The sequence below is a fragment of the Oncorhynchus masou genome, chromosome 1, assembly GCF_036934945.1.
Source record: "Oncorhynchus masou masou isolate Uvic2021 chromosome 1, UVic_Omas_1.1, whole genome shotgun sequence".
Taxonomy (NCBI): Eukaryota; Metazoa; Chordata; class Actinopteri; order Salmoniformes; family Salmonidae; genus Oncorhynchus; species Oncorhynchus masou.
This window is the reverse complement of record NC_088212.1, coordinates 76281081-76307491: the sequence shown is the minus strand read 5'-3', so window position 1 is coordinate 76307491 and position 26411 is coordinate 76281081. Positions and strand designations below refer to the sequence as shown.

General features: G+C 46.0%; 1 protein-coding gene across 1 annotated transcript in view; it reads left to right on the top strand.

Moving 5' to 3' along the window:
* The window catches only part of LOC135550854 (transcription initiation factor TFIID subunit 4-like), a 128680-nt gene that overhangs the window by 83838 nt on the left and 18431 nt on the right, over positions 1-26411 (top strand). The window contains exon 13 of the mRNA XM_064982028.1: positions 5796-5918. Coding sequence (XP_064838100.1) covers positions 5796-5918 — 123 coding nt within the window. The remainder of the gene's footprint in view (positions 1-5795; positions 5919-26411) is intronic.

Sequence of the window (26411 nt, the reverse complement as noted above, 5' to 3'; positions counted from 1 at the left end):
TTGAATTCTAAATAAATCACAGACAGTGTCACCAGCAAAGCACCCCAACGCCATCACACCTCCTCCTCCATACTTCACGGTGGCAACCACACATGCGGTGATCATCCGTTGATCATCCGTTCACCTACTCTGCGTCTTACAAAGACACGCCGGTTGGAACCAAAAATCTCACATTTTTACTCATCAGTCCAAAAGACAGTTTCTTGGTGCTCGTGTTTCTTGGTGTTGATGTTGAGATGTGTCTGTTACTTGAACTATGTGAAGCATTTATTTGGGCTTCAATTTCTGACGCTGGTAATCTCTGATGATCTTATCCTCTGCACTGACCTTCATGTCTTAAAGTAATGATGGACTGTCATTTCGCGTTTCTTTTTTGAGCTGCTCTTGCCATAATATGGACTTGGTCTTATACCAAATAGGGCTAGTGGTTGGGTGCCTGTTTTGTTATTGTTTGAACTGCAGATTGCCCCTTTAAATCAACCTGTATACCACAGCTGTACTTTAGCTCTACCAAACACAGCCCCCACATCAGTAGGTCATGGCTGAAACCTGGGGAGACATAGCAGATTGGCCCAGTCATATTGGATGTCTACTGAGTTGAGATGAGGTTGGAGATCTGATCGGCGATTTAGCTTAGATTCCCCTTGCTTAACTACCAGGCATTTTAAATGAGAAAAGGCCTTACAGCTCACAGATGTTCATAGAACGGAGAGACAGACTGCCTCATATAGTTACTAAAAAAAAAGTCTGCTGTGCGGGTGTCAAGTAATGAAATCAAATGCATGGATTTAGGTAGCTGCATAAGTAGGAAGTTAATGCATGTACCCAGGCATGCACACACATCCTCAGAATACAGTATATAGGTTATTATATGGGTTGTTGTGGCCCTTAGAGTTCCCCTGCTGTGCCCCCTCGGCCCTCAGACCAGGTCTGGGCTGGGGGTAGAGATCAGCAGAGGCCCCCTGCCCTGCCTTTATCCTGGGCCCTTTTAGAGGGCAGAGAGCCCCCTGCTCCTCTCCTCCACAACCCCACAGCCATCTGTGACGTCAGCCCTGCCTGCCCTGCCTCCTCTCTGCTCTGCGTTCTGCTCCACCAAGGACATCTGTCTGTAAGCGTCTGGGGGGCTGCGAGGCGAGCAGCTAGTCCCCCAGGCCAGGGGGTAGAAGCCTTTGTTACCAAGCGAACTGCACAGATAGAAAACGTCAGGTTGGACATCGTGGCTTATGGAACTGACTCCTCTGTGTATGTGGGGTTTATCTGATTGCTGTCTGTCTGAAGAACGATCTCTCTCTAGCTGTCTGCCTTTCCCTGTTTCAGACATTTTTGCATCATGTAGAGAACATGGACATCGTGTTCTTTCCTTGTGAGGAGACAAAGAACTGTGCATAGGTTTTTATGTGGGGTTGACACTTGAAGGGCTGAATTTTTTGTGAAACATTTAGGGCATAGCCCTGACTGAGTTTTTTACTACTGTAAATTATTCAGAAAAAGGAACAACCAAGTAAATGAGCATGGGAAAACCTCAGCCAACAAATGGGACAGAATTGGCCTATAAAAGACAAACATATCCACTCTTCTGATATTGACTGTTTCTCCACTTCACTCAATCCATTTACTGAATACTTTTCCAGTTATGATGTTAAAGGTGTTAACATTGCTGTTTGTGTATTGAAACCAGACCTCTAGCTATAGGAAGTGTAGCCTGATTATTGGGCAAACACATTGATTGGAGATTCTATCGGGGGATTTTTTCATCACATCTAAGCAATGCTCTACTTCTCCTGACCTTTGTAAATAATTTGAGTTTACAAGACTCCTTCCCTGTTTCCAAAGGGCATGCGGGCAGACTGCAGGAACTGGTTTTTAAGAGACTTCGCAAGAACCAAATACTTAAGCGCAGACATTGATTGAACCTGGCAAATATATCTTTGTTGGTTATTGGTTATTTTATTCTATTGTTTTGAGCTGCAGACTCCAGTATTTCAGTGACCTTGGTGGTAGTCTAGTTGAGGCTTCTCATCCATAGGTTAGACGAGTCAATAATACACAGTACACAGGCCCCGCCCAGGGCTGTGTCCAAAAGGGCAACCTAGGCCTATAAACGGCACTACGTTTGACCTGGTTAAATGGAGGGCATTATACAGGGAAAGCGTAGTGCACTATATAGGGAATATGGTGCCAGTAAGGTCAAATCCATCCACACTTTAGTTTTGACCTGGACTCATAGTGCTCTGATCAAAAGTAGTGCACTGCGCTGTATAGGAAATTTCAGATGTAGCCCAGGTTTGCAGTCATCTTATGTAGAAGCACTATAGAAGCACTATGGCAGCAGGCCTCAGATCAGATTGGAATCAGTCTCTTCTCTCAGCATCATTATGGCCTCAGTCTCCAGTGAGGGGAAATGCAGACTGGAGGAGGGAGGGTTGGGGTTGAGGGAGGGTTGCAGATGGTGAAATGAGGTCTGCATTTATCATACAGTCATAAATCTGAATGGCAGAACAGGCAGGGTAGAACGCTGCAGGCTGTGTGAGCCCACGCCTGGTGCCAACTGCCAGGCAGGGTAGAGATGCATCCCAGCATCATGGTGCCATCAGAGAGATAGCAGGACCCAGACCCCTAACACACACACACACACACACACACACACACACACACACACACACACACACACACACACACACACACACACACACACACACACACACACACACACACACACACACACACACACACACACACACATATACATATACACATACACACACACACACACACACACACATACACACACACACACACACACACACACACACACACACACACACACACACACACACACACACATAGACACACAGACCCCAGCAGACCCAGTCCCTCTCTCTCTCCATGGAGGCAGCAGGATCCGTTGAGGTCAATCCTTCAGAGCTTTCTGTGTGTGACCAAGCTTAACAGGGTTAACATTGATTGCAGAGTTCCATCTGATATCTGTACCCAAACTGTGTAGTGGAAATCTTTAGCCATAATAGCTAGCTAGTTTATCCAGCTGTCTCCTTCCTTTCCACTGAATTTCCTCATTTGCATAGTTCTGCCTAAATTCACACCCAAACACTCCCTGGAATCACTTCCTGAACCTGTCATCTGGTTACGTGTTTATGGGTGTTTGGGAGCCGTGGTGGAACAGTGGTGGAACAGTGGTGGAACAGTGGTGGAACAGTGGTGGAACTGCGCCTCTCCTCAGGACCCTGTGTTGCTTACAGCACACAGCCCTGTTACATCACACAGCCCTGTTACATCACACAGCCCTGTTACATCACACAGCCCTGTTACATCACACAGCCCTGTTACATCACACAGCCCTGTTACATCACACAGCCCTGTTACAGCACACAGCCCTGTTACAGCACACAGCCCTGTTACAGCACACAGCCCTGTTACAGCACACAGCCCTGTTACAGCACACAGCCCTGTTACATCACACAGCCCTGTTACAGCACACAGCCCTGTTACAGCACACAGCCCTGTTACAGCACACAGCCCTGTTACAGCACACAGCCCTGTTACAGCACACAGCCCTGTTACATCACACAGCCCTGTTACATCACACAGCCCTGTTACATCACACAGCCCTGTTACAGCACACAGCCCTGTTACAGCACACAGCCCTGTTACATCACACAGCCCTGTTACATCACACAGCCCTGTTACAGCACACAGCCCTGTTACAGCACACAGCCCTGTTACATCACACAGCCCTGTTACAGCACACAGCCCTGTTACAGCACACAGCCCTGTTACAGCACACAGCCCTGTTACAGCACACAGCCCTGTTACAGCACACAGCCCTGTAAAACGGCTACAATACTTTAATGTGATGGAAAATGCACAGTAGCAGCAGTAAAGTTTGGGTGGATTTCTGTCTGGTTATTATTGCAGTTTTTCCTGTCTCCTAGTTTATCCTAGTTTATGTTGTCAGTGTGCTTTGAATTTTTCAATGGTTTTGCCTTGATAAATGTGAAGTGGCAACACCCTAAAGGGCATGCTTTGCCCGGGGCTTTTTAAGATTCAGAGACAACTGCATTTTGGATCAGGTTTTTGTAAACCAATGCAACCTTTTATAGAGCACCATCTGAAAGCAACATTTCCTCTGATCAGACAACATGCACATACACACGTGCACACGCACAGTTTAAATACTTAAATTGAATCAACAAATCACATTACATCAAGAAGGATTCAAACATTTCAAAGGTATTTCATACAAGGATACAAAAAGCACCTTCTCCATATAGCTTGGCTGCCCATAACAGCTGAAACAGAGCACAATCTGAAAGCAACATGACATTTCCCCTTATCAGACAACACGCATGCATGTACACACTCTCTCACACACACATACACACACACGATCTTAGATAACATAAAAGAACATGAAAGACATGAAAGAACACATTGATTGTCTCTATTCACTTCGACCCAGGCCTCTCCCCCACTGGGCAGGCAGGCGTTTCTCCCCTCCATGCTGTGGCTGTGACTGGAGTTGATAGGATAGGCACGTGGGTGTGGGGGAGAGGAGCTGACGCCCTCTGTGCTACCATGACCCCAGGCTCTCACACGTCCGCCCTGCCCCAGCCCCATGCAGCAGAAACGCCAGCTCCCAGCAACGCTCCCCTCCCTCCCCTCAGCCCCTCTCCCTCTCAGCCCCCAGGTCAGACAACGCTCCCCTCCCTCCCCTCAGCCCTTCTCCCTCTCAGCCCCCAGGTCAGACAACGCTCCCCTCCCTCCCCTCAGCCCCTCTCAGCCCCCAGGTCAGATAACGCTCCCCTCCCTCCCCTCAGCCCTTCTCCCTCTCAGCCCCCAGGTCAGACAACGCTCCCCTCCCTCCCCTCAGCCCCTCTCAGCCCCCAGGTCAGATAACGCTCCCCTCCCTCCCCTCAGCCCTTCTCCCTCTCAGCCCCCAGGTCAGACAACGCTCCCCTCCCTCCCCTCAGCCCTTCTCCCTCTCAGCCCCCAGGTCAGACAACGCTCCCCTCCCTCCCCTCAGCCCCTCTCAGCCCCCAGGTCAGACAACGCTCCCCTCCCTCCCCTCAGCCCTTCTCCCTCTCAGCCCCCAGGTCAGACAACGCTCCCCTCCCTCCCCTCAGCCCCTCTCAGCCCCCAGGTCAGACATGACATTACCTCAGGCAGCGCCTCACCACTGCTTCCCCTTTACACATCACATACTGAAAAATCACAATGAGGCATGTGACCATGCAGCACCACTCACCACTCAGACTCACAGACATGAACGCTGCTAATCCCTGACAACATACTGCCATTTTGTCTCTCTCTGAGTTTGGCGAGGGAGGGAGAGAGATGGGTAATTTATTGGAGGGATGGACATTAAAATGTAATTTCTCAGCTAAAGACCTGTTCTGTGCGCACAGACATGCCTCTGCTACTGATGATGTCCTTTGTGTTCATCCATTTATGATATGTAACACCTTAGTCTGCTTTGGCATATGGGACAGAAATACATTTTCCCTGCCAAATCATTTTGGTCATGCCTTTACTACCAGCTGAGAGTTGGTCAAATAGTTACAGTTGGTTATGATAGAGGGTAGATGTACAATAGACCAGTAGATCTAAACAACAAGTACAGTAAGATAACTACTAAATAGGTTTTCTTCGCACATTCCCACACCTCACCAATGTCTCTGAATCGTTACCCCCATGTAATCTGTTGACCCATGTAACTGAAGGTCATGCTGAGCTAGTAATGCTAAGCTAATGTGTGCCTGTTGCTTTGTCTCCCTCAGATGCAGCAACAGGAAATGGCCCTGGTGAGGCAACGAGACGCGAACCTGACCGCGCTAGCTGCCATCGGACCTCGGAAGAAACGCAAGATGGACTCGCCAGGGGCCACGCCGTCAGGGACCGAGGTAAGACCGGAGCCCCCCTATAAAGTTTCCAACTGCTAGTTAGCTTCTGTCGTTTTCTTTAACCTGCTGTAGGAGGACGAAATATATACCTACACACTTCTGAAACAAAACTAACAAATAAAACAAACATTGTTCGATTTCCCTCTCAATGTTTTTTAATCCGCCCAGTCGCCCTAAAAACAAGTTTTAGGACCACACTGTTGAGATGCATGTCAACTGAAATTACTCACCAATCCCAGTAGGAGTACTAAGGTGTACATATTAGCTGCCCAGAATGGGATGTTCACACACAACAGGTTTACACACCCCGTGGACTGTTTCTCTTCTGTTTCTACTGAACATTGATGAATTGCATGGCCACATGCTCTGCAGTATTGGTATTCATTAGTCAAGAACCAGATGTTGGATTGGCTCTGTACTCTGATTGGCTCTGTGTTGTTGTCCTCATATTATTTAGGAAGAGTTCTATGGTGGGCCTGGTACACAGTGTGCAGGCCGTCCTCTCAACCATTACGTTGTCCTCATGCTTATTCATCTATAAAGTGGATGAAGATGAGTCCTTCTGAAGTCTCCCTTTAGATTAGAGACATGAGCCAATACCATGGTGCGAGGCAGAGAAATACAATCCCTAGAATGGGATCCCCATTCAAGTCAATGTTCTAGGGATTCTATTTCTATGAAGAGAGGGGATGGTGGTTTGTTAGTTTGTTTATCAATTATCCAAGGATTGGAGTTGTTGTTTTGGGGGTATTATTGTTGTATTCTTAATACCAGACCTCCTTAACAGAAATAATCTGTTATACATTATCCTGGTTTGGGGCATGTATCTAATGCACCACATTGGAGGCCTCAGTAAGCTAATACAGGGAAGATGATGGGAATATATCTCTGATACATGAACCAACATCCACATCGACAGGACCAGAGCATGTTGACTTACTCCCTTCTGATTAACTGTCTGTTGTTAATTAAGATGAATTATATTATTATAAAATAATAGTCTCCTGTTGAAAATGGTTAAAGAACAGCCCGATTATCACATTTCTCCAATACGAGGTTATAGATTGTCATGAACACAGTTATTCTGTAACCAAAAATATTTTACATTCTCAGAGAAAGAAATGTTGACCTATTCAAACTCCCCTCGATATCCCCTGATTACGGCTGTGTTTCTGTGAATATGATGAATAAAACATTTAAAAAATCTTCTGAATTTCTGAATGTCAATTGGTCATTTTAATAACCTGCTTGTTGGGTTGTATCTTCACATCATTCGCTTAGTTGCAATCTGCTGCAGAAAGAGCACATTAATGCACCCAGTATAAGAAGGCAGAAATAACTCAATAAAAGCATTACTTCTGGTCCTTGAGTGCAGTGCCAACCTCTTTCACTATGTTTTACCCTGATTGGTTAGCGAGCCCTCGACCCTCTGCTTTCTGCGGAAAAGAAACAAACTACAACAATCCGGTTTATATACAGTATCTAACATAAACAGTCACACAACATAAACATGAAAATCCAGATCTGTTTCTAATGTCCTGTCCCCATTTAATTAGGGGGCTATAATTAAGTGAAGTCATTGACCCCCCCCCCCACCCCACCCACCCACCCCCCTCTACCCCTCTTCTGAGTAATTGCGAGAGGGGGAGGAGAAAGAGGGAGGAATCTTAACTTATTTTCACTTCATTTTCACCTCCTCACATTTCTTCATTTCACATGGGCTGGAAGCGCCAGCGGCGTTCTCTTTCCCTTCTCCAGAGCAAAGTGAATGTGACTTTTCTAAGGGGGTCACAGGATGCCTGCAGGCCCTGTGGGTGTTACTGGACTGTTGCCTGCTCTCAGCTTCACTGAGGGGCTTGTCATAGATTTCATCTCCACAGAAATGAGCCGGGGGCCCTGGCCAGGAGCAGGCAGCAGAGGCAGGCAGCATTATGAAGGAGTAGGGCCCACGCTGCCTGGCTGGCTGATTACTTCCCTCTGACATCGCATCCTGAGCTTTCTGCATTAATCCCAGACAGACAAAGGCAGCCCTTCAGTGCTGCGCCAGAGCTCAAATTAGGAGAGGGAGGATAATGACCTTCTTGAGATCCTGTTCTCTGTTACTCCGTTCTGTTATAGTAGAGAGCGCTCCTGTTGAAACTAACAATCCCCCCATCTCTACCCCTTCCGACCACCCTTCCGCCGTGTTCCAACCGTGACAGAATTCAGGTGACACAATTTCAGTACATGTTTTTTTTTCTACCTCCATTTGATGGTGGCTTGGCCAGAGCTCCGCTGTGCTGGAGCCTGGTTGCCTCGACTAGACTGCCAACAGGTCTGAAACTGATAGCCAGTCAAGACTGGAGTGTCTGTCTTCAGCCTGATCTGGTCTGCAGGAGGGAACAAAGGGGGCTTACAGGGCTCCGGAGGATGGATTAGTTCCCAGGAGCCAATGGCAGGGCCTGTTCACAGGGGCAGAGAGACGAGGGCCGGCTGTGGCCCTGACTGTGGGTCAAAGCACAGACACCGGTAGCACTGACCCCCCCTACTACCCCCCAACAACACCTGGCTGAGAAGGATGGCCTTTTGAAGTGCTCTACTAAGCCAATTCGAGGGCTAGAAAAGGATGAAGGAGGACTAGAGGAAGGAGGATGTGGAATGAAGAAGGACTGGTGAAGGTGGAGGTGAATAGAGGCTCTTTACCTTTACACCTTCTCAAACATCAGCCGACAGTATCAGCCCTGACATGACTAGCCTCCAGTAACTATGGGACATTTACCGCTAATGGGTTAGCCATGCATCCCAGCCTGGCAGACCGAGCAGGGTCACTGTCCAGTCACCCAGACAAACACTGGATTATTCCATTTTTGTTAGATTACTCCACTGTCACCATCACTATGTTATGTTGTCTCCTTCCTTTCACAAACGGAATAGTTTCAGAGCAGTTGTAATTCATCGTTTGTTTTTTGTGCATGAACTGCCCATGTTGTGGTTTTATCCCTTTAGAAAGAAGAATTCAAGGTTTAGTATTGTTGGGGAGAGTGTCAATGTAGGGTGAAATTTCAGAACTGTAATATTGGCCAATATCAGGACACACTTTAGCTTTTAAATGTAAAGATCCCATTGCCTCTACTATGATGGAACATATTGTAGTGTAAAACGTGCTCTGAGCTCTGAAACATCCTTGACACGTTTACGAGCACACAGTTATCATCATCTAGACAGTTGGGCCATTTATCACATCAAAGGAACAGCCTTGTTTGTTGACGTACAACAACAATGGCAGCTAAATTGCCCGGACTTGTACAGTACTGTATAACCACACTGTCAGACTCCTATCTGTCTCTCCCAGGCAGTGCTGGGTGGAAAAGGTAAGGCAAGAAGAGATTTAATAGCAAGCAGACTATTTTTCCATTTGAATTAATTTCACCTTCTTACTTTGACGGTGTAGATCAGAAAAATGGAGTGAGGCAATAGAGCAAGAGGCAAAGAGAGAGAGAGGGGAAAAGCAGAAGGAAAACTGATGCCCTTTCCTACAGCTAAATTAACAGGAATCACGTGGAAAACAATCTGAGCCTCCAATGAAAGGGGAACCATTAAAATTAGCCCCGAGCTATGGACTGCACCCAATATCACTAAAGCTGCACTCACTACAGATGTGGAGGCTGGCTTACAGGCAAACTATGCTCTGTTCTATAGCTACAATTAAAATCAACCTCTCTGCCAAAAAATAGGAGAGGAGAAGAGGGGGAGAAAGGCAGACATGGAACATCAAAGACAGATTGAAATGTGTAGTCAGTAATAAGACTGGTCTCCAAGCCCTTGGGTTCTCCACGGTCCCCTTGTTAATGAGAAATTTTGACCTCTGGTTTGTAAGTTAAACTTGTAATCTCTGGTTAATGAAGTAAATCAATCCCAACTTGGAGTGTGCAGTTTCTCCCCTCCATCCTCCCCCTTCCTTCTACCCTCCCCCTTACTCCCCCCTTACTCTCTTCTCTTCTTCTCCTCCTCTGCCTTCTCCTTCCCTCCCAACGCGCTGCCTGGGAGTAAACGGTCAGGTCTTCAGCCAGACAAACAGGAAAGAGAGGCAGAGAGGAGAACATCGTTCTGTGGGAGGAGGAGGGGACTGGGACTGGGCAGGCAGACTGGCTGTTTGGTTAAGGAATGCAGGCCAGCTTCTTGGTTAGGGAGAGGGGACATCCACCTCATCCACCACTACCTCCCTCCTCCCCTCCTCCTCCTCTCCTCCTCTCCTTTCCCCTGCCCATTCCATCCATCCAGTGGGATTTCACTGAGAGCACAGTGGAAGAGGCTAATGGCGTGCTCCTCTATTAACCGTCCTTAACATGTTGCTCAGGGGAGTAACTACTGTATTGCATCGGAGTGTTTTTCCCTTTGCTGTTACCATATGTATCATTTTTTTAAATTTCACCTTTATTTAACCAGGTAGGCTAGTTGAGAACAAGTTCTCATTTACAACTGCGACCTGGCCAAGATAAAGCACAGCAGTGTGAACAGACAACAACACAGAGTTACACATGGAGTAAACAATAAACAAGTCAATAACACATGCAAAAGGCATGAGGAGGTAGGCGAATATTTACAATTTAGCAGATTAACACTGGAGTGATAAATGATCAGATGGTCATGTGCAGGTAGAGCTACTGGTGTGCAAAAGAGCAGAAAAGTACATCAATAAAACAGTATGGGGATGAGGTAGGTAAATTGGGTGGGCTATTTACCGATGGACTATGTACAGCTGCAGCGATCGGTTAGCTGCTCAGATAGCAGATGTTTAAAGTTGGTGAGGGAGATAAAAGTCTCCAACTTCAGCAATTTTTACAATTCCGTCCAGTCATAGGCAGCAGAGAACTGGAAGGAAAGGCGGCCAAAGTAGGTGTTGGCTTTAGGGATGATCAGTGAGATACACCTGCTGAAGCGTGTGCTACGGGTGGGTGTTGCCATCGTGACCAGTGAACTGAGATAAGGTGGAGCTTTACCTAGCATGGACTTGTAGATAACCTGGAGCCAGTGGGTCTGGCGACGAATATGTAGCGAGGGCCAGCCGACTAGAGCATACAGGTTGCAGTGGTGGGTAGTATAAGGTGCTTTAGTAACAAACCTGATGGCACTGTGATAAACTGAGATTGAGGGCATCTAGCTTAGATTGCAGGACTGCCAGGGTGTTAAGCATATCCCAGTTTAGGTCACCTAACAGAACAAACTCTGAAGCTAGATGGGGGGCGATCAATTCACAAATGGTGTCCAGGGCACAGCTGGGAGCTGAGGGGGGTCGGTAGCAGGCGGCAACAGTGAGAGACTTATTTCTGGAGAGAGTAATTTTCAAAATTAGTAGTTCGAACTGTTTGGGTATGGACCTGGAAAGTATGACATTACTTTGTAGGCTATCTCTGCAGTATACTGCAACTCCTCCCCCTTTGGCAGTTCTATCTTGATGGAAAATGTTATAGTTGGGTATGGAAATCTCAGAATTTTTGGTGGCCTTCCTAATTTTAATGATATTTGATTGGTGCAGTCAATGTATTCATTGGCCTTGACCTCCAATTGGCTGTCATGTGAATCCCTCAAAGAAAGGAATGCAGTATGAGTAACATATGGAATTTTGAAGAGGTTCTGGAATGGAGCCCACATTTACATATGTAGTGTGATGATATAATGAGCCACGCAGGAGGACCCCTGTGGGTTATATCTCTACAGCTTTAACATGGTACATACATAGTCCTGATTAGAGGGGGCACCAAGAGGCTGTTATCGGTTGCGTAATGTCAGTAAGACCGTAATGCTCGTTTTACTTTTTGTCTTTAGGCAGTTCTATTTCTTTTTCCAGAGGAGGACAAAGAGAGGAGATGAAGTTGAGTCTTTAAGAAGTGTTACAGGAGCTGCTGTACTTGGCCAGATGCCATGTTCTTAGAGCTGTACCATACTGCACTTTGCCAGCCAGCATCACAGTGCAATGCTATAGACTATAGACTACTGGTCGTAGGCTGACTGCTGGTTAAAGTCCTTGAATAGAAATGCAGCTACAGTTAACATCTGTTTGTGAGCTTTGTCACTTGGAAAATATTTGTTTTATACTTTTGTCCTCTTAATAAAATGAACTCTGTTATTGTGAGACAAACGTCAGGCAACTGAAGTGTGAATACAATTCGCAAATTGAATACCAGATTATATTATCTTTCATATTTAAATGTTTCAATTTTCTCCAATGTATTTGTGTCATGCTCTTTGAATATGTATGGAATGCAGAACATATGAATTGATGAGATGGCCATCATCATGCATGGCTGGTTAGGTTCTTTAGAAAACTGTCAACGCGGTTTAAAATCAATGTTTTTAATTCCCACATGAATGGAAATAGGGCAAACAGATTCCAAGATCAGAAAGAGTTAAATAGTGATGAATCATGGTGTTAAAGATATGACACTGTTTGCGTGTGTGTGTTTGTGTGCGGCGAGCATATTGTAGACACGTGTACTGTAGACATGACATTAAGTGTGATTAATTACACTATGGGTCATTGAATATTACCAACCTTTGATCATATTCAATCAGGTTTTCCATGATAAAACCAACATTCCTATTGCGCTTATTAATGCGCAAAACAATGTTTACAGGATGAAACAAACACTCCATATTGATTACTCAACCGCTTACACATGTACAGACTTGGTAGCCTCTTTGACTGTGAAACTCCAAGGTCGTCTTGGTAGTTTAGTCCTGGCTAACCCTGGTAGCAGTACAGTAATTATGTCCTTCAGTGCTAGTCTGGAGGCCAGGTGGCTGTTGTAGTAGGTGACAGTGTGTGGCTGGGGGCCCCTGTCCTCCTGCAGCTCCTGAATGCCCTTACCCCCTCCAGTCCACACACAGCCCGAAATTCCCTGACCCCCTCCAGTCCACACACAGCCCTGAATTTCCTGACCCCCTCCAGTCCACACACAGTCCTGAATTCTCTGACCCCATCCAGTCCACACACAGCCCTGAATTCTCTGACCCCATCCAGTCCACACTCAGCCCTGAAATCCCTGGCCCCTCCAGTCCACACTCAGCCCTGAAATCCCTGACCCCCTCCAGTCCACACTCAGCCCTGAAAGCCCTGACCCCTCCAGTCCACACTCAGCCCTGAAAGCTCTGACCCCTCCAGTCCACACTCAGCCCTGAAAGCCCTGACCCCCTCCAGTCTACACTCAGCCCTGGCTGCCCACCGGCTTCAACAAGCACACCCCACAACTAACCACCTCATAATCACTGAGTAATAGAGGCAACAGGTTTCCAAGAAATTAGACCACAGTTACCATGTAGTCATGAGAGGCTACTGCCTTATGCCTTCAAGCTCAGAGGATGATAGTGGTTTGTGAGGTGAGAGGAATGCCGGTGAAAATTTTGCCTAAAGGGTTAAAGAAGCACTGTCAAATTAAATGGACAGTTGGACCAGATTCCTACCTTCATAGCTGGATTTTCCGATGGCCCTATCATAGACATTGCTGTGTCCATGCTGGACGTCTTTGCTAGCTGAGAGGACTCTGGACATAGTAGCAGCGAGGCTATTTGGTGAATTGTCTCAGTTGTCCGGCAGACTGATGAACGGTCCCTGTCCAGACTTGCAGAGAGAGACATCAGGGAAGTTTTCAACCCTTCCAGAATAACAAGTCTCCCACTGGTTCTGTGCTTGTAAAATACACATAACAGTCATCATCGTATCACATCGCTGAGTTGAGTGATCTTGTACACTGAGGAAATTGTTCAGTCAGGAACATTTACATATCGGAAAACTTATCATGAAATGGTTTGATCACACATTGTTCTGTTGTAGGGTTTCAAGCAGACATTAGCCAACTCTGTCTCCTCATACAACAACAGCTCCGTTACCTAACCACATTCCCTTGACTGTAATCATGTTTGTGTTTGTGTTGTGTTGTAGAGCAGTTGGCTTTGTTTCTCAGACAATCCGCTGGGCAGTGTGAGATCCTGGCCTGGAGAATGGTCCAGAACCAGACAATGGGCCAGTGTTATAACCTTGGATCCATGACATGGAGACCAGGTGTGTGTCCAAAATGGCAACATATTCCCCATATAGTGCACTACTTTTGACCAGAGCCCTATGCAGACCCTGGGAATAAGGTGCCATTTTCAGACACAGACCAGCTGTTCTGTCCATTCTACACAGCCCATTAGTTTAGTACACTAGATGGCCATGCCTGTAACAAGCCAGTGGAATTGAGCAGTCTGTCCAAGCTGTAAAAATATATAAACTTAACATGCCTCATTATTTTAATTAGAGTGAAACTCCAACAGATTTTTATGGAATTCACAATATTCTTAGTCAACTTCTTTGTGGCTTTAATAAATACATTTTTACATGTATATATATATATATATATATATATATATATATGTACATAAATGCGTGTATTTGTGCTAATACTGTAAAATAATCGTTTAGATAAGAAACTCCTATATTTCCATATTCATGGTGAAAGCAGTGATACTCCGCTTTTCTCTGCCTTTAAAACTTTGCCCTGAAATAATGGTTAAATATACAGTTTTGACAACAAAGTTGAGCCCCAGGCAATTAAAAGATACCCATCTTAAAGAAATTAATTACCTCCCTTGTTAATCTTGATATAATTAAATTTCTGAGAATGAAATTTGCTGCAGTTTTTCTTGTGCTACTGGTGCCATGGAGACAGGGCCGATAAAGCCTGGTTCTTCAGCCCACAGACGCTGCCTGCTGGCCAGGGACATGGGGACATCCCAACATCCAGGGCCCCCTCCAAACCCCCTCTCCACATCCCACTGTCGTCCTCCAAACCCCCTCTCCCCATCCCATCCCACGCCTCCAGTCCACTTACAGAGAAAGAATAGATAGAATACCTCTATACTAGCCGTCTTCTGTCTTCTACCACACTCTCTCTATTTCTTTCCCCAGTCCTGGAGGAGCTAGCTAAGAGCTCTGGGTCTCCAGTCTAAATTGCGTCTCTCAGTCTCAGTCAGTGATAACATAGCATGGTATGAATTGAGGGTCTGGGAGGGCTGCTAATGAAGTTGTCGATATGAAGTGGCCTGTGTAACTGCAGTGGCAGGACCCCTGAGAGATCAGTCAGAGAGTATGCGCCCTCCTCGCTGCTCTGACTCGCTCCAGGAACTCCTGTGTGTCTTTGTGTCACTTAGTGGAGTTATTTATAGTGTGTTCTCTCTCTCTCTGTCTGATGTTAGAATTAGCCGTGATTGGTTTGTGCAGCGTAGCATTGTGACATCACCGGGAAAGTGGTTGGATTTCTTGTTACTATTTATTAAAGTTTGTTTTTCTTTTGACTGGATTACTTTTGTCAGCTACATTGTCAGCTCTAAAGGTTGGAGCCTTGGGGAAAGAAACAAGTGGAAATGCTGCAAATGATCTTTCATTAAAAGCTGGCATGGGGCAGAGGGAACATTGTTTTGTTAAAATGTGTAGCAGTCGGCAGAATAACTAGATGGCAGGAATGCCAACACAAACATAGGGATTCAAGTTTTCCACATCAGGATCTGATTTAGTATGTTTCCTTGTGGAGGTTAATGTATACTGTTCTAACTGAAGAAAAATAGCACATCTGGCCTCAACTTTCTAGATAAGACTGTATGATGAATGTTCCATCGTTATATCGTGTACTTATAGTGCCGCATTACTTACATGTGCTCTTTCTCTAAACAGACTAGAGACACAAGTAGATGCCTTTTCAGAATTAACATTCCACATACAGACAGACTTAGTTTGCTTATTAGGATTTTTAATTTTTCTTTCGTTTTGGTTGGTCTCAGTGCCTCGTGTCCGCAGCATGACTTAGAAAGAGCATTCCTGGATATTACTTTTAATTTGAAGGGCCTTTGGTCGCTTGCCGGGGAAGGTTTGATTAAAAAGAAGGGCACCATATTGTTTGCAGATGGAGGCGCTTCAGGAAGACTCTAATTGAATTTATGCTTTGAGATGCCAGGCTAGTCAAAGCACCTGTCTGACACATAGTAGGACAGCATGCATGTGGAAGTATTACTGAAAAATCTGTCAGCTGGTTCTCCACTATCAAATTCATGATCAATGTTACTGTTTGCAATGCAGAAGAACTCAAAGAAGAACAAATGAGTAAATAGATTGTTGCTGGTGTTGTATGTATATAATTCCCTCTCTATTGGAATAATTTGTTGTGGGAGTAGACTTGGGTATATTTTTCCATACCTTGCTTCACATCTCAAACATAAACATACTTCAACCATAAACAATCCTTTCAGCCCCCTCTCAGTACTACAGACCCTAGTGTACAGTAGACCCCAACCACCCCCCTTTCTCTCTCTAGCCTTCCACTGTGAGACAACTTGCCTTGATCTGGCAATTACTCTGCATCACCCCTCTAATATAGAGCCCATCCACCATTCCTTTATCTCATATCAATCAGTGCTTCATTCAAATGGCTGATATGGCCTTTAACTAACAGACTATAAAGAACCTTTTAAATGGTTACGTTTTGTACATTTCTATACATTTGTTGTGATGCAATTTATTCCTCTCATATTGTTATTTTTTATGATTAAAAACAGTGTGGCTAAAATTAGCCCTCTAGAAAATAGAAAATGGTGCAGGAGAATAAACAAGGCAGCGAGTGGCTCCGTTAGTGAGGATGGGTTATTGGCTGACTTGCCTCTTCTCATGGCGGCCCATTAAAAGTGGTAATGTCTGCCCGCAGCAGCGCCTGGGGGAACAGAAGGAGGCCATGAAAGGCATATTTCACATGCATCAGACACTGGAATTAAATAGACCAATGTTCCCTAAAAATACTGAAGTACATCTCTTTCTGATGTGCGTCCCGGGCAAAAAATTCATTGATCTTGGAATGTCCCTTGGCAATTATAAAATATTAAATCCAAGTCACACTTTTGGGCTCCAGCTTAATTTTTTTTCTCGTGCTTTTCCACTGCTCTCCCATTTGATCAATTTAAATGGAATGGATGGTAATAAAACAGACTGCACTAATAATAATACCTCAGAACTGGAGGTCCTTGGTAGGTTCCAGTGTTGTTTCTTCCTTCTTTTTTTTGGTATTTTTTCCTAGATATTCCTGGACATTAAACAAGTGATATCTCCAGCAACAACAGAATGGTCTGGAGACTTCACACTAGAATTCCCCCGCAGTTCTATCAAGCCATGCAAATGACTTTCATTTCACCACACCGGGGGATTTAGACGTGCGTGTATGATATATTTATTTCTAAACACAAAGTCTGTTCAGTCTCTTATGTTCCAGAACTCTGGGGACGACAATTATTTGTCAGCTGCTTTTCATTTAGGGCAGTGGCCCCGGTGCCTCCCCCCCCCCATCCCCTCAGTGTCCTCTGAGATTAGAGAAGGGGTCCACAGTTAATTGCCCAAATCATTAAATGTAACGTTGATCTCAATAAATATATTCACCCAGCTGTTTGATGAGGTACACGGTTCATTAAGCCCTGCACTTGTTTGTCGTTTGCCTAATTAAGATGTAGAATTGATCATTGAGTGCCATAATGTACAGTGTAGTATAGGCTAGCCAGGCTTGTTGTACAGGGCCTGGGTGCTGTAATGTACAGTGTAGTATAGCCTAGCCAGGCTTGTTGTACAGGGTCTGAGTGCCATAATGTACAGTATAGTATAGCCTAGCCAGGCTTGTTGTACAGGGTCTGGGTGCTGTAATGTACAGTGTAGTACACCCTAGCCAGGCATGTTGTACAGGGTCTGAGTGCCATAATGTACAGTGTAGTATAGCCTAGCCAGGCTTGTTGTACAGGGCCTGGGTGCTGTAATGTACAGTGTAGTATAGCCTAGCCAGGCTTGTTGTACAGGGTCTGAGTGTCATAATGTACAGTGTAGTATAGCCTAGCCAGGCTTGTTGTACAGGGCCTGGGTGCTGTAATGTACAGTGTAGTATAGCCTAGCCAGGCTTGTTGTACAGGGTCTGAGTGCCGTAATGTACAGTGTAGTATAGCCTAGCCAGGCTTGTTGTACAGGGTCTGGGTGCTGTAATGTACAGTGTAGTATACCCTAGCCAGGCCTGTTGTACAGGGTCTGAGTGCCATAATGTACAGTGTAGTATAGCCTAGTGTGACGACCCTCCCACTCTGTCTGCCGTATTCTGTCTTTGTTCTTGTTTCCTTATTAGGATGCCGGTGGGCGGAGTTGGGGAGGGTCGTCAGCTACATGGGAAACACCTGGGCCAGGTGTGTCCCAGGATAAATAGACCTCTTCCACATTCATGGAGGAGAATCTCTCCAAGCAGATACCTTTGTAGATTGTGTTGTGGTTCTTAGTGGCCTTTTGTTTGTTTGCATTGGCACCGTTCAACACCCTGCATTATCACATTCATGCATGCAAAACATTCACTTACACTACTAATTACTGATTACACACACCATTGTATATTTTCCTTAGTTGCTTTAGTTAATAAATATATATTTTGTTACTCCTTATCTCCACGTTGTCTCCCTTTGTTACGGGCTTTGAGCCGGTTCTTGACAAGTGGGGGCTCGTCCGGGATCTTTGAACTATTGGTTTGGGAGACCGTGGAGGTACGTGTTTGGTTTGCATATTGTGTTTGAGTTTGATAGGCCCAGTATTGGTTGCTTTTGTTGCTTGGTTTGTGTGCTGCGTTGGAGAGAGAATGTTTAGTTTCCAGGCCCTGCCTAGCCTGAACTCTTGTTCTGCTTTCTGTTGGGAAGTCAGTCTGAGGAGGTGAGTAAATCGGCTGTGTACCTCGGTAGGAGATTTGTGTCGGGTAGTGGAACTTGCTACCTGGAGCTATAGCCTTTTACCCCTGATAGGCTTAGCGACGTGTTTCATTTTTGGACATGTTTGGCATGGTTAAATGTTTGTTATTTTTGTGTGGTGTCTGTGGACTGAGCAGTTGTCTCGGGGGCACATCCGTGGCTTGGTGGAATTTGCCAGCATGCTGGGGAGTTTTTTTCCTTTCCAACCCGCTACAGTGAGTAAATTCCCACCGCAAATCTGCACGAAGTCTAGGGTTGTTATTGTAGGTTTGGGGAAGCTCCGTATCTCATCTCTCTTCTGTGGTGCTCAGGGTGATTGTCATTTCTCTGGTTGTGGTCTGATGTGCTCAGCAGAGGGGTTGAGCAAGATTATTTACTTATGACTATGGTGTCTCATGTACACAAGTTCATTCGCTTTCCATCAGAGGACCTGTTAGAATTATGTAGTAAAGAACAGCTGTTGAAGATGGCTGAACACTACAAGGTTAAATGATTGAAATTAGTGAAATTATGAATCGTTGGAAGTGACTATGAATCGTTGGAAGTGACTATGAATCGTTGGAAGTGACTATGAATCGTTGGAAGTGGTAAAAATTAAGGACCCTGATGTTCTTTTCGTTGGAGTTTGTAGCTGTTGTGGTCTTTTGTGCCATTTTACTGAATGTTTACGTGACTGACCATTGGTTGGGGTTGTCATCTTCTATCTTTCCTGTCTGTTCCCTCCTGGTCTTGTGTTCTTCTTTCCTCTTAAATATTGCTTCCTATGCGCAAAGGTTGCTGAGGTCTGGGGAGGAGGAGGTTGTTTGGTGCAGGTGGAGGTGTGAATACATAACCCCTCATCAATTTGGGACGCAGAGGCTGTGTCAATTTGGGACGCAGAGGCTGTGTCAATTTGGGACGCGGAGGCTGTGTCAATTTGGGATGCGGAGGCTGTGTCAATTTGGGACGCGGAGGCTGTGTCAATTTGGGACGCGGAGGCTGTGTCAATTTGGGACGCGGAGGCTGTGTCAATTTGGGACGCGGAGGCTGTGTCAATTTGGGACGCGGAGGCTGTGTCAATTTGGGACGCGGAGGCTGTGTCAATTTGGGACGCGGAGGCTGTGTCAATTTGGGACGCGGAGGCTGTGTCAATTTGGGACGCCAAGGGGCTGTGTCAATTTGGGACGCCAAGGGGCTGTGTCAATTTGGGACGCCAAGAGGCTGGTATGTTCCGGGGTCGTTGTTGGTCCCCGGTTTTATGGGGGGGAATGTGACGACCCTCCCACTCTGTCTGCCGTATTCTGTCTTTGTTCTTGTTTCCTTATTAGGGTGCCGGTGGGCGGAGTTGGGGAGGGTCGTCAGCTACATGGGAAACACCTGGGCCAGGTGTCCCCCAGGATAAATAGACCTCTTCCACATTCATGGAGGAGACTCTCTCCATGCAGACACCTTTGTAGATTGTGTTGTGGTTCTTGGTGGCCTTTTGTTTGTTTGCATTGGCACCTTTCAACACCCTGCATTATCACATTCATGCATGCAAAACACTCACTTACACTACTGATTACTGATTACACACACCATTGTATATTTTCCTTAGTTGCTTTAGTTAATAAATATATATTTTGTTACTCCTTATCTCCACGTTGTCTCCCTTTGTTACGGGCTTTGAGGCTTGTTGTACAGGGTCTGAGTGCTGTAATGTACAGTGTAGTATAGCCTAGCCAGGCTTGTTGTACAGGGTCTGAGTGCCATAATGTACAGTGTAGTATAGACTAGCCAGGCTTGTTGTACAGGGCCTGAGTGCCATAATGTACAGTGTAGTATAGCCTTGCCAGGCTTGTTGTACAGGGTCTGGGTGCTGTAATGTACAGTGTAGTATACCCTAGCCAGGCTTGTTGTACAGGGTCTGGGTACTGTAATGTACAGTGTAGTATAGCCTTGCCAGGCTTGTTGTACAGGGTCTGGGTGCTGTAATGTACAGTGTAGTATAGCCAAGCCAGGCTTGTTGTACAGGGCCTGGGTGCTGTAATGTACGGTGTAGTATAGCCTAGCCAGGCTTGTTGTACAGGGTCTGGGTGCCATAATGTACAGTGTAGTATAGCCTAGCCATGCTTGTTGTACAGGGTCTGGGTGCTGTAATGTACAGTGTAGTATAGCCTAGCCAGGCTTGTTGTACAGGGTCTGAGTGCCATAATGTACAGTGTAGTATAGCCTAGCCAGGCTTGTTGTACAGGGTCTGAGTGCCATAATGTACAGTGTAGTATAGCCTAGCCATGCTTGTTGTACAGGGTCTGAGTGCTGTAATGTACAGTGTAGTATAGCCTAGCCAAGCTTGTTGTACAGGGCCTGAGTGCCGTAATGTACAGTGTAGTATAGCCTAGCCAGGCTTGTTGTACAGGGTCTGGGTGCTGTAATGTACAGTGTAGTATAGCCTAGCCAAGCTTGTTGTACAGGGTCTGGGTGCTGTAATGTACGGTGTAGTATAGCCTAGCCATGCTTGTTGTACAGGGTCTGGGTGCTGTAATGTACGGTGTAGTATAACCTAGCCAGGCTTGTTGTACAGGGTCTGGGTGCTGTAATGTACAGTGTAGTATAGCCTAGCCAGGCTTGTTGTACAGGGTCTGGGTGCTGTAATGTACAGTGTAGTATAGCCTAGCCAGGCTTGTTGTACAGGGTCTGGGTGCTGTAATGTACAGTGTAGTATAGCCTAGCCAGGCTTGTTGTACAGGGTCTGGGTGCTGTAATGTACAGTGTAGTATAGCCTAGCCAGGCTTGTTGTACAGGGCCTGGGTGCTGTAATGTACAGTGTAGTATAGCCTAGCCATGCTTGTTGTACAGGGTTTGAGTGCCATAATGTACAGTGTAGTATATCCTAGCCAGGCTTGTTGTACAGGGCCTGGGTGCTGTAATGTACAGTGTAGTATATCCTAGCCATGCTTGTTGTACAGGGTCTGGGTACTGTAATGTACAGTGTAGTATAGCCAAGCCAGGCTTGTTGTACAGGGTCTGAGTGCCATAATGTACAGTGTAGTATATCCTAGCCAGGCTTGTTGTACAGGGTCTGAGTGCCATAATGTACAGTGTAGTATAGCCTAGCCATGCTTGTTGTACAGGGTCTGGGTGCTGTAATGTACAGTGTAGTATAGCCTAGCCAGGCTTGTTGTACAGGGTCTGGGTACTGTAATGTACAGTGTAGTATAGCCTAGCCAGGCTTGTTGTACAGGGTCTGGGTGCTGTAATGTACAGTGTAGTATAGCCTAGCCAGGCTTGTTGTACAGGGTCTGGGTGCTGTAATGTACAGTGTAGTATATCCTAGCCAGGCTTGTTGTACAGGGTCTGGGTGCTGTAATGTACAGTGTAGTATAGCCTAGCCAGGCTTGTTGTACAGGGTCTGGGTGCCATAATGTACAGTGTAGTATATCCTAGCCAGGCTTGTTGTACAGGGTCTGGGTGCTGTAATGTACAGTGTAGTATAGCCTAGCCAGGCTTGTTGTACAGGGTCTGAGTGCCATAATGTACAGTGTAGTATATCCTAGCCAGGCTTGTTGTACAGGGCCTGGGTGCTGTAATGTACAGTGTAGTATATCCTAGCCATGCTTGTTGTACAGGGTCTGGGTGCTGTAATGTACAGTGTAGTATAGCCTAGCCATGCTTGTTGTACAGGGTCTGGGTGCTGTAATGTACAGTGTAGTATAGCCTAGCCAGGCTTGTTGTACAGGGTCTGAGTGCCATAATGTACAGTGTAGTATATCCTAGCCATGCTTGTTGTACAGGGTCTGGGTGCTGTAATGTACAGTGTAGTATAGCCTAGCCATGCTTGTTGTACAGGGTCTGGGTACTGTAATGTACAGTGTAGTATAGCCTAGCCAGGCTTGTTGTACAGGGCCTGGGTGCTGTAATGTACGGTGTAGTATAGCCTAGCCAGGCTTGTTGTACAGGGTCTGAGTGCCATAATGTACAGTGTAGTATAGCCTTGCCAGGCTTGTTGTACAGGGTCTGGGTGCTGTAATGTACAGTGTAGTATAGCCTTGCCAGGCTTGTTGTACAGGGTCTGGGTGCTGTAATGTACAGTGTAGTATAGCCTTGCCAGGCTTGTTGTACAGGGTCTGGGTGCTGTAATGTACAGTGTAGTATAGCCTAGCCATGCTTGTTGTACAGGGTCTGAGTGCCATAATATACAGTGTAGTATAGCCTAGCCATGCTTGTTGTACAGGGCCTGAGTGCCATAATGTACAGTGTAGTATAGCCTTGCCAGGCTTGTTGTACAGGGTCTGAGTGCTGTAATGTACAGTGTAGTATACCCTAGCCAGGCTTGTTGTACAGGGTCTGGGTGCTGTAATGTACAGTGTAGTATACCCTAGCCAGGCTTGTTGTACAGGGTCTGGATGCTGTAATGTACAGTGTAGTATACCCTAGCCAGGCTTGTTGTACAGGGTCTGGATGCTGTAATGTACAGTGTAGTATAGCCTTGCCAGGCTTGTTGTACAGGGTCTGGGTGCCATAATGTACAGTGTAGTATAGCCTAGCCAGGCTTGTTGTACAGGGTCTGGGTGCCATAATGTACAGTGTAGTATAGCCTAGCCAGGCTTGTTGTACAGGGTCTGGGTGCTGTAATGTACAGTGTAGTATACCCTAGCCAGACTTGTTGTACAGGGCCTGGGTGCTGTAATGTACAGTGTAGTATAGCCTAGCCAGGCTTGTTGTACAGGGTCTGAGTGCCTGTCTTCTTTATCTTGGGTGTTAAGGAAAGGAAAGGCATCTGCTTGATAAAGCTCTACCATTTAGCACACTGACTGCAATGGGAATTAGACATCCTGTGCTAATTAACAAGCCCAATTAACTGTGAAATTCAGGCGTTTTTGACAAATAATCTCAGCAGAATTCAGACATCATCACCCTAGACGGTATCATCATCTACCTCTCAATGAAGAGACGGAGAATAAAAGACTTGTGATTTTGGAGAGGTGCTCGACAATTGTTTGTTTTTCTCAAAGGTAATAATTTGTTGTAGAGCCCCATAGGTTAAGTTGTTATTCGTCAAGTATGTCACATTACAAAGGTTTTCATAGTCAGTCAGGTGGGTTGGATCAACACTTCCTTAAGAGGGCCACCACATACGTTGCTGAAAACTACATTTCTATTGGATGATGCCTTTTTTTTATCTGGTTGAAAAGCCTAATTGCCGTTCTATAACTGAGAGCAAAGAATTCAAATAAACAGACAGATTGCTCCTATTTGTGAGTGAAGCATTAACAAGCCAGGGGGAGCGTTAAGTCTTTGTTCTCTGAAGAGAAATACGGTACAACAGAGCTTTGTTGTGGTTGGAGTGAGATCAGCTGGCCAACATGTAACTAACTAACCCAAGGTTCTCCTGACCAGTTCTTACAAGTTAATTTACTGTTCACACGAAACACGAAACAAAGAATTGTCATCGCCCGAGAGAACTTCGCTCTGTAGCTTTTGTGTCTCATTCCCATTTTGATTCATTATCACATGTATTTTTTAGATTGCATCAATTATGTATTTGTTGGACTAATGAACACTCTCTCGACTGATAGAACTTTGGGAGTTTGAGTTGTGAGTGTGAAGAACCGGATTTGGTCTGCCCAGATTGCGTCAGTGTGGCTGATTACATGTCAGGTGAGAGCGATAGATGTGGTCTTGCTGCAAGGCTTGGTGGGTCTTTGTCAGTGTTTATATAAACCCACAATGAAGGAGAGGGAGCCAGGGGAAGTAAACATACCTCCTGGGTCAGACTGGATTAGTGTGTGTGTGTGTGCTCGCTCGCTCCCCGGTTGAGGGGCTGACCCGTTGATAAGCATTAAACAGGCCCCTGCTGGCTTTATTACCTGTCCATTACATCCACTCTGCTGTCTGACAGAGGACACTACTACGGTGTAAACCAGGCACATTACATCCACTCTGCTGTCTGACAGAGGACACTACTACGGTGTAAACCAGGCACATTACATCCACTCTGCTGTCTGACAGAGGACACTACTACGGTGTAAACCAGGCACATTACATCCACTCTGCTGTCTGACAGAGGACACTACTACGGTGTAAACCAGGCACATTACATCCACTCTGCTGTCTGATAGAGGACACTACTACGGTGTAAACCAGGCACATTACATCCACTCTGCTGTCTGACAGAGGACACTACTACGGTGTAAACCAGGCACATTACATCCACTCTGCTGTCTGACAGAGGACACTACTACGGTGTAAACCAGGCACATTACATCCACTCTGCTGTCTGACAGAGGACACTACTACGGTGTAAACCAGGCACATTACATCCACTCTGCTGTCTGACAGAGGACACTACTACGGTGTAAACCAGGCACATTACATCCACTCTGCTGTCTGACAGAGGACACTACTACGGTGTAAACCAGGCACATTACATCCACTCTGCTGTCTGACAGAGGACACTACTACGGTGTAAACCAGGCACATTACATCCACTCTGCTGTCTAACAGAGGACACTACTACGGTGTAAACCAGGCACATTACATCCACTCTGCTGTCTGACAGAGGACACTACTACGGTGTAAACCAGGCACATTACATCCACTCTGCTGTCTGACAGAGGACACTACTACGGTGTAAACCAGGCACATTACATCCACTCTGCTGTCTGACAGAGGACACTACTACGGTGTAAACCAGGCACATTACATCCACTCTGCTGTCTGACAGAGGACACTACTACGGTGTAAACCAGGCACATTACATCCACTCTGCTGTCTAACAGAGGACACTACTATGGTGTAAACCAGGCACATTACATCCACTCTGCTGTCTGACAGAGGACACTACTACGGTGTAAACCAGGCACATTACATCCACTCTGCTGTCTGACAGAGGACACTACTACGGTGTAAACCAGGCACATTACATCCACTCTGCTGTCTAACAGAGGACACTACTACGGTGTAAACCAGGCACATTACATCCACTCTGCTGTCTGACAGAGGACACTACTACGGTGTAAACCAGGCACATTACATCCACTCTGCTGTCTGACAGAGGACACTACTACGGTGTAAACCAGGCACATTACATCCACTCTGCTGTCTGACAGAGGACACTACTACGGTGTAAACCAGGCACATTACATCCACTCTGCTGTCTGACAGAGGACACTACTACGGTGTAAACCAGGCACATTACATCCACTCTGCTGTCTGACAGAGGACACTACTACGGTGTAAACCAGGCACATTACATCCACTCTGCTGTCTAACAGAGGACACTACTATGGTGTAAACCAGGCACATTACATCCACTCTGCTGTCTGACAGAGGACACTACTACAGTGTAAACCAGGCACATTACATCCACTCTGCTGTCTGACAGAGGACACTACTACGGTGTAAACCAGGCACATTACATCCACTCTGCTGTCTGACAGAGGACACTACTACGGTGTAAACCAGGCACATTACATCCACTCTGCTGTCTGACAGAGGACACTACTACGGTGTAAACCAGGCACATTACATCCACTCTGCTGTCTAACAGAGGACACTACTATGGTGTAAACCAGGCACATTACATCCACTCTGCTGTCTGACAGAGGACACTACTACAGTGTAAAGTGTAAACCAGGCACATTACATCCACTCTGCTGTCTGACAGAGGACACTACTACAGTGTAAACCAGGCACATTACATCCACTCTGCTGTCTGACAGAGGACACTACTACGGTGTAAACCAGGCACATTACATCCACTCTGCTGTC